Here is an 11,437-nt window from a genome sequence, read left to right as displayed (position 1 = left end):
AATTATATATATGATGTTTATATAAAATTTACATTTTATATAAACATCATAATTGCATTATGTTTTATTTGATGTTTCATTTATATTAAACATTTATATTAAACATTTATATAATGTTTACATTATTATATGTTTACATATATAAAATGCAAACATATAATTTGTAAAAATTCTAATTCTAATTGAAAACACCAAATAAATGTTCAGTGAAATGTTCAGTGTTATTGTTGCAGCTATTTTTGATGGGGTTGAATATGTATATATATATATAAAAAAACTGCAACAAAAAAAAGCAAAACTTGGAAGGAATATTCTTCACTGCTTAGATCCTCATTTAAGACTGCCTTCATTTTTCATAAACAAAGTCAATTATTCACAAATCCCAAATAACGTGGCACATAATCCTTGAAGTAGTCCTTTCTCCAATGGTCAGATTGAAGCTTTGAATAAGAAACCAACTTCAGCCCTGTGAAATTGTTTGTGCAGTCCGCTCAGCTCAGCAGTGTCAGGTAATGATTAAACCCACTGCTGATTAAACTACAAGACTTGGCCTGAGACATGGAAGACCAACTAACATCTGTGCGAGAACAACATAAGTTTAATGTTGGCAACCTTCAAAGATACCTGTATGAGAAGTCACTGGTATCTAAGAACGACACTCTGACCGTGAGACAGTACAGGTAAAATAACTAATTTCAACAGTCTGCTTTCACTTTCTCAGCCACTAATGATAAGAATGCTAACTATATCCTTTATCTTTGCAGCGCTGGCCAGTCTAACCCAACCTTCCTGATTCAGACACCTTCAAGAAGTTATGTTCTCAGGAAAAAGCCCCCCGGTGAGCTGCTGCCGGGGGCGCACAAGGTGAGCTTTACTCGTGTGTAGTCAATCACGTTCGCAATAATGTTTCGAGACTTTAAACACATTATTGCACGTAAATGTGCTAACTTTCTGGATGCAGTTTTGTCTCTTTCCAACAGAGGGCAGCAATAGAGCCCTATTTAATTTGTAGATTATTACTGGAACAGTGATGAGAATCTGTTTTATTCCGTCGATTTAACGCTACATTGTCATTAAAGCCATGCTTTATGTGTACAGTTGGTTGAAGTTTTTTTTTTAAAGTGAAATAGTAGTTTTTCTACTTCTGTGCACAGATTTTAAAACTTTATTCTGAATATATTTTTTTAAAAAATCTGTATTTTCACAATATTTAGAAGTGACCGTGCTTACACAGGACAACATTGCAAAATGACACTTAATTGTTTTTGATTGTTTTTTTTCAATTATTTTCCCCAAGCAACAATGAGATATAATGGCTGATATTCAGCTGTTTGACAGCCATCAGCTTATTGGCTAAGATTGTAATAATAATTAGTCTGGTTGAAATCTTTATCTGGTGTGTCAACACCCTAGATTCTCCTTTATTGTGTGAACAATCCAAATGTGGCCTTAGCGCTCAGAGGGCATTCCATGCTGCATTCAGTGGTGCTCACCTGTGTCCGGACATCCTGCAGGTGGACAGAGAGTACCGGGTGCAGACGGCTCTCTTCTCTGCCGGCTTTCCCGTTCCTCAGCCGCTTTTGTTCTGCAATGAGGCTGAAGTAATCGGAACAGAGTTCTATTTGATGGAACATGTAAAGGTAAGCATTTGAATGCATGTGCTGTACAACAACATATGTATTCATTTGATTTGTTTCACCCGGTCCCTTTCAAGCATTTTTTCCTCTGTTTTATAACTATGCACAGCTTTGTGTTGGACACTTAAATTCATTAAAATACATGAAAATCTATGGTTGTAACATGACGGAAATGTTCAAGAAGTTCAAGGGGTGTGAATACTTGTTGCTGCAATGCACTCTATATTCTACACAATAACATACCCATTCAGTTTATTTTTATCTGTTTTGTATGTTTTATCATGAGCAGGGCCGCATTTTCAGGGATTTTCAGCTCCCTGGAATGAGTCCAGCTCAAAGGACGTCCGTATACACAGCTGCAGTGGAAAACCTGGCAAAGTTGCACTCACTGGATTTACCATCACTAAAGCTCGAAGGGTTCGGGAGAGGGCCGGGATACTGCAGGAGACAAGTTAGCTAAACACTTTGCACTTAGTAAGCTTCCTTAAATCTGTACGTATGTAGTCAGATTTGTAATGTAAAAAAATTGTTGCTTCATTTTCCAAGGTGTCTACTTGGACGAAGCAGTACACCGCATCAGCCCATAGAGACATTCCTGCTGTGAATGAGCTCTGTGATTGGTTGATGAGAAACTTGCCAGATAAAGATGATGAGGTCACACTCGTCCATGGAGACTACCGACTTGACAACTTGATATTCCACCCAACTGAGGCAAGACTTCCTAGAAGGTTATCATGACCGCAGAATGCATTTTTCAGCAATTACCTCATTGGTTGTCCTTTTTATGATCAGACCCGGGTGATGGCCTCGTTGGACTGGGAGCTGTCCACCACTGGGAGCCCTCTAGCAGACCTGGCCTTTTTCCTCGTGCCTCTGTACTGCCCCACTGGTCTCAACATTAAAAGCTTTATATTCAACCTTCAAGAAGTAGAAGGTAATGCAATAATAATTCACGCATTGTTCACAATTAAAAAAAAATCATATATATATATATATATATATATATATATATATATATATATATATATATATATATATATATATATAAACTTTTCTCTGTGCAGGTATCCCATCGCCTAGTGACCTGATCTCCATTTACTGCAGGTGTCGGGGGATCCCCTCAGTTTCCTTGCCGCCGCTGAACTTCTACTTGGCTCTGTCTCTCTTTAAAGCAGCTGCAATTTCTCAGGTCCTCCACTACATCCTGCTGTGCAAACACACTTGCCCTTATGATAGAACTAAACCATATCGGCGTATGTTATATGGCCACAAATTTCAGTGTGCATTTCGTGTAAGAAAAATAAAGAATGAAAAAGGATGTATGACTTTTTAAATTCTCAGAAAAAAAAAAAATAAAATCTTAAAAGTGTGACATACATTTGTATTCAGCTTTGCTGAGTCCATACTAGTAGAAACTGAAATTGTTGCCTATTCTTCTTTTGCAAAATAGCTTATTGTCAAGCATGAGTGAAGCGTTGCCTATGCTCTTGATATGATCTGGTGACACGCTGTGTTCAGTTACTTTTCAACAAACTCCCGGAAATTGTCGACTTTGGCGTGGAAGTCTGCTGGCATAGAAGCGGATGTGTTGCATTAAGCGTTAAAATAACACCATAAAAGCCCGCATGCAAAGTAATTCACCTTGGCAACTACCAGGGCTTGCAGAAGTAACTGCGCGGTTCACAAGCCTCAACAGGTGTAGCAGTTTCAAAAAGGTAGAGCTTTTTGAGACATCGTTATCTAGACGCACTATGGTAGGAAAATCTGATGAGGTAGCACAGCTCGTCAGTACTCTGTCAGTCTTTATATGCCCATCTATAGGCTTCATAGACAGTAATGTTTAATCTTTGGTTCTTGTCCTTCAGTATGAAATTATATTTTAACAGCCAAAAATGCTTCAGGAAGAAGTAATAAAAAAACAAAACAAAAAAAACAATATAAGTTGCACCTGGCTTATAGTAGTGAGTCGCAGGAGTGGTCAAAATATGAAAAAAAGTGCAACTCAAGAATATACAGTAATTTGGTAAGCTTTGAGTGCAGTAGCTTTCACTTGATTTTATTTTGGGGTGTCAGACTAAAGGGGGTTGAACACAAACACAAGACACACTTTTTAGAGTTTTGTTTGTAAAAAAAACAAAAAAAAACATTATGCCCACCGGGTATCATTTATCCCCCTTTTTACAGCTTTGCATTTGTTTATCATATGGCTGCAAACTGCAATGACAGTATATGTCACTGTTATCCTACTTATTGCATAACATCCTCTTTACAATGGGCATTAGCATCCACCCAACTGGCCAAATACGTTATTTGTATGCATCGCCTGGTTATGTGACACTTGAAATATCAAATCGTACCAAATGCTGCATCCAAGCCAGTCCTTGAGTTACACCCGCTTACATTGTAATGCCAGTTGTGGGACTTTTGCATCAAATTGTTATTTTTCTGTTTTATTGCAGGGAATCTACGCTCGTTACCTGCTGGGCAACGCCAGCGCGCCTGATGCAGCTCAGTATGGCCAGAATGTCGAGCCTTTGGCTAAAGCAGCGCTGCAGCTAGCCAAAAGGTTAGCAACACTCATGAAATGGAAAACGATGCACAGAAGTCCACTTATTTTAAAAGTCGTAATTTAATGCGAGCCCTGCGACGGACTGGCCACCTGTCCGTGGCGACCGCGCCTCTCGCTCGACACCAGCACCCCCTCGCAATCCGACTGGGGATAAGCGTGTAGGATAATGAGTGGATGGATGAATTTAATGTGAACAAACCACTGTAATTACAGCCCACCACGGCTGACATCAAAAGGCTCGTTACCAGAATCTGTTGTTGTTGTTGTAGGTGAGAATACTAATCGAATCCACGTGCTGACCGATCTTAAGCAAGCCGGAGTCGGAGCTTGGCACTCAGCTGTTGCGCCGAGTGCATCCTGCCAGCCTTTCACATGTTTCCGATGTGTTTCCTGCCAGCCCACTCGCAGGTCCAGCAAAAGACAGGCTGTTCCCTCAGACTGCCAAAGGCCAGGCTGTGCTCCAGCAGGTTAAAGACTTCATGCAGCAGTATGTGCTTCCTGCTCAGCAGGTCAGTGCCAAGAGCTTCAGTGAGGACAGGGCTCATTTTATTTGCTCAGACAGACGCTTCATTTTGACGTGGGAAGAGTTGTCAGACCAATTCATCCGTGCCATGCGGATTAGTTAATTAAATGGAGAAACCCATAAGTCTGTTGATTGTTTGCTTTTTACTGCACACAGAGACCTCGTTGTTCACTGAACATCAAAAAATTTCTACCGAACTTGGCTTTCTCGTAAAATAACTGGGCACACCAAAACAAACCAACAAAATACAGTTTAAGACTTGAGCAAATTAACCTTTTTGTATTGCATGAAAGAAAAAAAAAATCTGGATGGATTTTTAAATTTTTTCTCATAATGCAATTGTTTATTTCCTCAGGAAGTTGCAGAATACTACACTAAACATTCCCAGTCTCCTCTGAGGTGGCACGCTCCAAAAATAATAGAGGATCTAAAGGTAGGCTGGACGAATATACAGACTCTGTTTAAGTTTGGATTTCAGTCCTTTTTCATCGATATTACCAAAGTGATTTTCGCCATGGACTCAGTCTAGTGTCATTCATCCTGAATTATTACAGATTTGTAATGAATGTTGCTCTGTGAGTGCAGGAGAAAGCCAAGCAGGCCGGGCTGTGGAACCTGTTCCTGCCGGCAGTCAGTGGACTCACTCAGTTGGATTATGCCTACATCGCGGAAGAAATGGGCCGCTGCCTCTTCGCTCCCGAAGTGTTCAACTGCCAAGCTCCAGGTAAAAAAAAAAAAAAAAAAGAAAGAAAGCAACTAAATAATGTCATATCCTGAGGCGTTTTCGAGATATATGGGGCTCATAAATGTCACAAGCATTTATTTACTTAAGTTACACGAATATATTAACTTCTCTCATGTTCTGATGAGGTTCTCTTTGCATGCAAAATACATTTTCTCCAGTTGTCACAACATTTTAAATCAAAACTCAACCTGCTTAATCTTTTTCGCATTTGTTATGACACAAGCACACCTACAGGATTTCATGTGACAGACAGCACAGAGGTCAGACAGACATTACACAATTTTCTTTTACAAATAAAGATCCGTAAAGTCTGACTCGCAATGAATGAATGAATTTTTTTCCGAGGCACACGAGTAGCACAAGAAGAAGAGAGTTCATAAAATTCACATACACTCGGTATGTGAACATGCACAAATGGTAAAAAGTGCAGTGCATTTATTGTGACTATGTGCTGTGTGAAGCGCTTATGTAGTCTAAGTGCAGCAGTGTAGCAAGAATTCATAGTTGGTCTGTGACCTACATTCCTGAATTGACAGGAATGTGGGTTGTGAAAGAGGGGGGGGGAGACATGTGGCAAAGGTCAACAGGCCTGGACTCGAACCCATGACGGCCGCATCGAAGACTGCAGCCCTCCAGACATGGGCCTCCGCTCTACGCCTGCACCACTGCCATGCCCGGTGACACTCTTTTTTATAATCTCTGTGGTATTTAGTCAAACTTCAGTGCAGCACATGTTATACACTTACACCCTTTGTGGCCTCTTTGTCAGAAAGTCCATAATCCACAGAACTAAGCTGTTTTTTAGATTAATGTAAAGGAGTTTTTCTGCCAAGATGTGAGGTTGCCTAGTATTGAATTGAGGGGGGGGGGAAATCAGCAAGAAGAAGCCTGGCTGTTGTGTTGGGAGGTTCCGAGTCCTCGAAGATTTTTGTGTCATCAACTCCTCTTTAAGCCTGATATGTGAGCTGGGAACTGGGAGTTTACCTCAGCAATGATGGAAGTTTTTCCTCATCCTCTCCAGAGCCTGTATATTAACACCCCACAGCACCTGTCTCTGGGATCCCATTATTTCTCCCATAACAAGGAAAAAAATCCACTGTGATTTGCACAACATAGATCATTTTTTGTTTTGCAGGGCAAAACATCCATTTTTGTGGTCTTATCTGATCCTGAGCACCTGCTTCCCATGTGTTTCCCCTCCATGGCTTATAGTAAACTACAAATGGGACTCTCTTCTTCCTGCCACTCTCCCCTGAAGGTCAGATTTGTGAGCTGTGACATCTAATAGTTACAGATTCTCCCACCTGACCCGTGGATCTCCTCCAGAGTCCATGGGCCTCTTGGCTGCTTCTCTCATTAATGTTACCCTGGCCTGACTTGTTTTTGTGGAGAGCCATGTCTTGGTAGGTTTCCAGTTATGCAAACCTCCCAGACATAGAAGTATTTTCTTTTTCAGTCTATTGACTTAGTTCATTAAGAAATATTCCTGATTAAAGAACTCCTCCAATAGAATGGGGGTGTAGAAGAAGCTTGTATAGAAACTCCATTAATGATGTTTTTCCACAGACACGGGAAACATGGAGGTGCTCCACATGTTCGGCACCGAGGAGCAGAAGAAGAAATGGCTGGAGCCTCTGCTCAGCGGAGAAATCCGCTCCTGCTTCTGTATGACAGGTATGAATATGATCAAGTATTTATTGGCAACCTTGCTGAAAAAAAAAAAAAAAAAAAGAAATGGCCTTGAAATCTTTTTTTTTTTTTCTTTTATTGCAAAATTTCACCTAATAAAAATGAAGAAAACTTTTAAATTTAGTTCAGTTATGCAGTGGGGACAAAAAAAATCTGAGGTTAAAAAATAATTTATTCTAATTTGTTCACGACTTTTTTAATGATATGCTTTTAAAGTGAAGTAAAATGAAAGCTGCGATTTAAACATACAGTCCAAGTTATTCAATCATGAGTTGAATTTGATTAGGTTGCTATATATATATATATATATAATTTTTTTTTTTTTTTTTTTTGCAAATGCAGTCACTCTGTTGGATCGAGAAATATGAAGAGTAAACTTTCCATTTGAGTGTCTCGTTCTTTTTGTTTTTTTGTGGCGCTGTTAAAAAAAACAAAAAACTATTAACAGCAAAGGTCAAACCTCCTGGGATTAATTATCAGCATTAATGCTTCTCCTTGATTTATGTGGTTTTGCAGCAACAGTTTCCACTGCCTGAATATTTAGACTCAGCCACAGTTTATTTCTGCTATTGGAAGCCGGGAGGTTCAGTTTAGTGCTCCCTGTTTTACTGGCTAATTGTTGAGATCAAAATCCTCCAAAATTGATCTGGATCTACATAAAACAGATTCACAATACATGGTAGATTTTTAGAACAGAGGGACTGACAGTAAAATTTATGTATTTAGAAATTGGTTTGTGTTTTAAACTCTTGGACATAATATTCCCAGAAGACTTTATCTCTTTGTCTCCGGGCCCAGCCTCTCCCCCGACAGCTTTAAACACAGAACCAGAGTTCCAGATCTGTCCCAGCAGCCTCTTCCTTCTTTTTCCTGGTCTTTCCCCAAACATTAGAGATTAAGTCACACACTTTTGACCTTGGCCGTGAAGATTTCAAATGTAACACAACAGTAAAGGATCACGTATTTGTGTGAGGGAGGAATCTGTGTGTGCAATGAAGCATTCAAACTTTCCTGTAAATGGAAACCAGATAGTTTATGAGCTTCACGTTGTGTTTTGATTTGGGAGTTTTTCCCCTTCATGCTGAGGGATCACACTTCAGTTATTTTCCCCGTCTTTTGATTTCTCTCTTGCAAACACATTCGCACCGTATCACTGTACTTCACTTTTTGTCACTTTGCAGCCATAAATTGAAATGTATATTAAGATTTTATTTGATACATCATCAGAATAATAAATTAGAAGATATCAGGTATGTGATTTAAAAAAAATATATATATTAGTTTGCTAATAAAAATCTAACAAGTCCAATTTTTATTTACTCTGCAAATAAAAATCTAAAAGCCCAAGAAAACCCCTCTTTGCTCGGATGCTTTGAAACAAAATCCACCTGTATATAATCTAATCTCGACGTAAATCCAGGTGTTCTGTGAAGAACTCCAAGGTCTGTTAGAGAACAAACAACGTCATGAAATCTGAGGCACACGTGGTTGTTTCCAGTCTTTGAACATCTTACAGAGCACCGTTCCTGATAGGATTACAGCTGCAGTCAGCATGGATAACACATAATGGAGTTTGTGGCTCAAAACATGAAACATCTGAAAGGGCTTTGAGGGATCTGAATACTTTTGGAATAACCTGTCCCTTTGTAAAGCAAGGCGTGAACACAAATGTTCACAGCTGAACTCATAAAGAGTTGGAAAAGTCGAAACTTCTCATCTACTCCTACCACATCCTTCGGCTTCTTTCCACTGGATTCGTGTGAATGGTTTGTGGTCTGAAGCGAGGTTAGACTACCCTCGGCTGCTACCGACACTGTAAATCTCCCGTTTCAAAATATCACCTGCCAGCGGGAACAAACACAGAGTAATTCCCATCCACATACTTCCCACGCTGCCTGGAAATGGCGACACGCCACTGCCAGAGGTGAATACAGAGAAGGTGAACATCCCTGTGGTTTTTCTAAACACAATTGGGTTTTTTTTATTTGTTTTTTATGGGGGTTGGGGGGAAGTTAACAGTTATTTCTTTCACCGGATGACGTGGGAACTTAAATCCCTCTTTTTGCGAGTCAGTCGTTTACATTTTGGAATCGAGCATTCTGTTTTATTTTATATTAATTACCGACTGCGGCCTATGCTGGAATCTGAGCTTAAAACAAAGACACGGGGAAAACTCTGGAAGTCTCGTTGACTCATTTTCTCCTAAATTCTTACCACCAGAGCCTGACGTCGCTTCCAGCGACGGAGCCAACATGGAGTGCAGACTTCACAGAGACAAAACCACCTACATCATAAACGGCAAAAAGTGGTGGAGCAGCGGTGAGTACGTCAAACGTTACTTGATCCTCTGTAAAAAAAAAAAAAAAGGTTTCTGTCCTGTTTGGGAATCAAAATGCACCCAGAACACTTTGAGCTTAATAAACGCAGAACAAGTAGTTTTATTTGGAATAACAGAGCTCATTTAAGAGCGTTTCATAAATGGAATAGACTCATAAAACAAGAGAATGTTTTTGCAAGTATAATCCTGAAAATTTTATTGTCCAACCCGAAGGTTTGTCTCTCAGAGAGAACAAGTTGTAGATGTAAACAAGATGTTGTCCATACTTTCTAAGCGGAGCCTTAAAGAGATGCATATGAACTCAAAGTGCTTTCATATGGACCATAAAACTTATACAGATGACTCATGCAATGCTTATTATATAACATAAAACTTTTTTTTAATGAGCTCAAAAGTGTTGAATGTGGTTTGTTTTTTTTTTGTTTGTTTTTTTTTTTGTGTGAAAAATAGGCTTTTAGTTTGCCAGAAGATAAACATGGAAAAAGGTCATGGATTCCAAGTGTTTTAAGGAATCTTTCTGTGTGAGTCAGGGGAAGTCAGTGTTACCTCTGATGCGAGTCATTCAAAAGCAGTGAAGTTGGTTAAAAGAAAACCGAAGGCAACAGGTTTAATCGGTAAATGTTGAAAGGCTTACAAGCACTGCCTCCATTCAATTTTTCGTTTCATTTTTATTTGTACGATTCTTTTTTTTTAACAGTCGGTTTCTAATTGGCTTTAAAAACAAACAAACTACATTTTAAATATTTACTGAATAAGAAAATGCTGAACAGGATGATGTCACACAAGGCAACCCCAAACTATTAATTTGAGAACATTTTCTTAATGGGGGCACCATTAGCAGCACCTGTAACATTTAAACCTCAAGTATGTTTATAACAATGCCCTTAACACACTCCAGCAGGATTTAATTTTCTTCCCAAACTAAGCCAGGTGCAGCAGCTTTCACATATTGTGGCAGCTGTGGTAGATAAAACCTTTAAAAAAAAAAAATTAAAAAGTTTTTATTGCATCAGCAGAAACCCAGTAAAAATGTAAGCCTTAAATTAATAGTGTGTTTATCACATAGGGAAAGAAATCCCATGTTAAATAGATGATTTTTAATCCACAATTATTGGTGCGATTAATAATATATATTTACTTTATTTAGTATCCAGGAGCTTTTAATTATGACCATCTGTTTCCCTGACGCGTGAATATGATGCAACACTTTTCAAAATGGGAAAGGTAACAGAGCATGCCTTTCCAGTGCTGCAGAATGTGATAAGTTTAATGAAAGATACTAAAAAAAAAAATCTAATCTGACCATTTTTTATGTTTTATTTTAATTGTTTGGTTGCATTAGTAAGGCTAATGATGTATGTCTGTTTCCGACATGGATGTTTGCAGTCTTTAGAAATGTTTTGGCTTTTCAGGTCATTACCAGTTGAACAGATTTATTACCGGTAACATAGATTTATTTATTTATTTTCCTAAGCAGTTTTGTGATCATTTGTATTTGGTCCAAATGGCTAATACAGCAGGTTAATTTCTTCTGCTGTCACAATTCAGCACGTAAATTTCAACAAAAAAGTTAAAAAATTGCAGCTTCTCTTCTGGGTGGGTTGTGCGTTTGTGACACAGACTGTCAGCAACTCCTCAAGAAATATTTCTTCATAAAAAAAATATACTGAAACATTGTTTACTGAGGTAGTGAAATTTGTTAACTTTGTTAGCACCAAACAGCTTGTTGGCTGCTTCACAAGACAGACATATGGGAGCTAGGATTTAATGTGCAGCAGTGTTACAACTCCTTGTCATGTTTTTTCCCTCCCAATAGTAAAATCATCACCTGTGCAGATGCATCTGTGTTTCTTTTTCTACAGTGAAACTGTAGCTACTGCCTCACAAAAACGTACAAGTTAAACTTTTCTAACTGCTTACTTATTTCTGTATAAAC

The 11,437-nt window shown here is 38.8% G+C and overlaps 1 protein-coding gene across 1 annotated transcript in view; it reads left to right on the top strand.

The window, feature by feature from the left end:
• Positions 1-445: 445 nt before the first annotated feature.
• The window catches only part of acad11 (acyl-CoA dehydrogenase family, member 11), a 25,554-nt gene continuing 14,562 nt past the window's right edge, over positions 446-11,437 (top strand). Inside the window, exons 1-13 of the mRNA XM_007555590.2 lie at positions 446-680; positions 765-864; positions 1,515-1,640; positions 1,927-2,088; positions 2,184-2,348; positions 2,430-2,571; positions 2,702-2,826; positions 4,097-4,203; positions 4,604-4,715; positions 5,085-5,162; positions 5,315-5,453; positions 7,041-7,148; positions 9,384-9,482. Of these exons, the coding sequence (XP_007555652.1) occupies positions 559-680; positions 765-864; positions 1,515-1,640; positions 1,927-2,088; positions 2,184-2,348; positions 2,430-2,571; positions 2,702-2,826; positions 4,097-4,203; positions 4,604-4,715; positions 5,085-5,162; positions 5,315-5,453; positions 7,041-7,148; positions 9,384-9,482 (1,585 nt within the window). The 5' untranslated portion in view covers positions 446-558. The remainder of the gene's footprint in view (positions 681-764; positions 865-1,514; positions 1,641-1,926; positions 2,089-2,183; positions 2,349-2,429; positions 2,572-2,701; positions 2,827-4,096; positions 4,204-4,603; positions 4,716-5,084; positions 5,163-5,314; positions 5,454-7,040; positions 7,149-9,383; positions 9,483-11,437) is intronic.

Source organism: Poecilia formosa, unplaced genomic scaffold, assembly GCF_000485575.1.
Source record: "Poecilia formosa unplaced genomic scaffold, Poecilia_formosa-5.1.2 Scaffold71, whole genome shotgun sequence".
NCBI classification, from domain to species: Eukaryota; Metazoa; Chordata; class Actinopteri; order Cyprinodontiformes; family Poeciliidae; genus Poecilia; species Poecilia formosa.
This window is presented reverse-complemented; position numbering and strand designations above follow the sequence as displayed.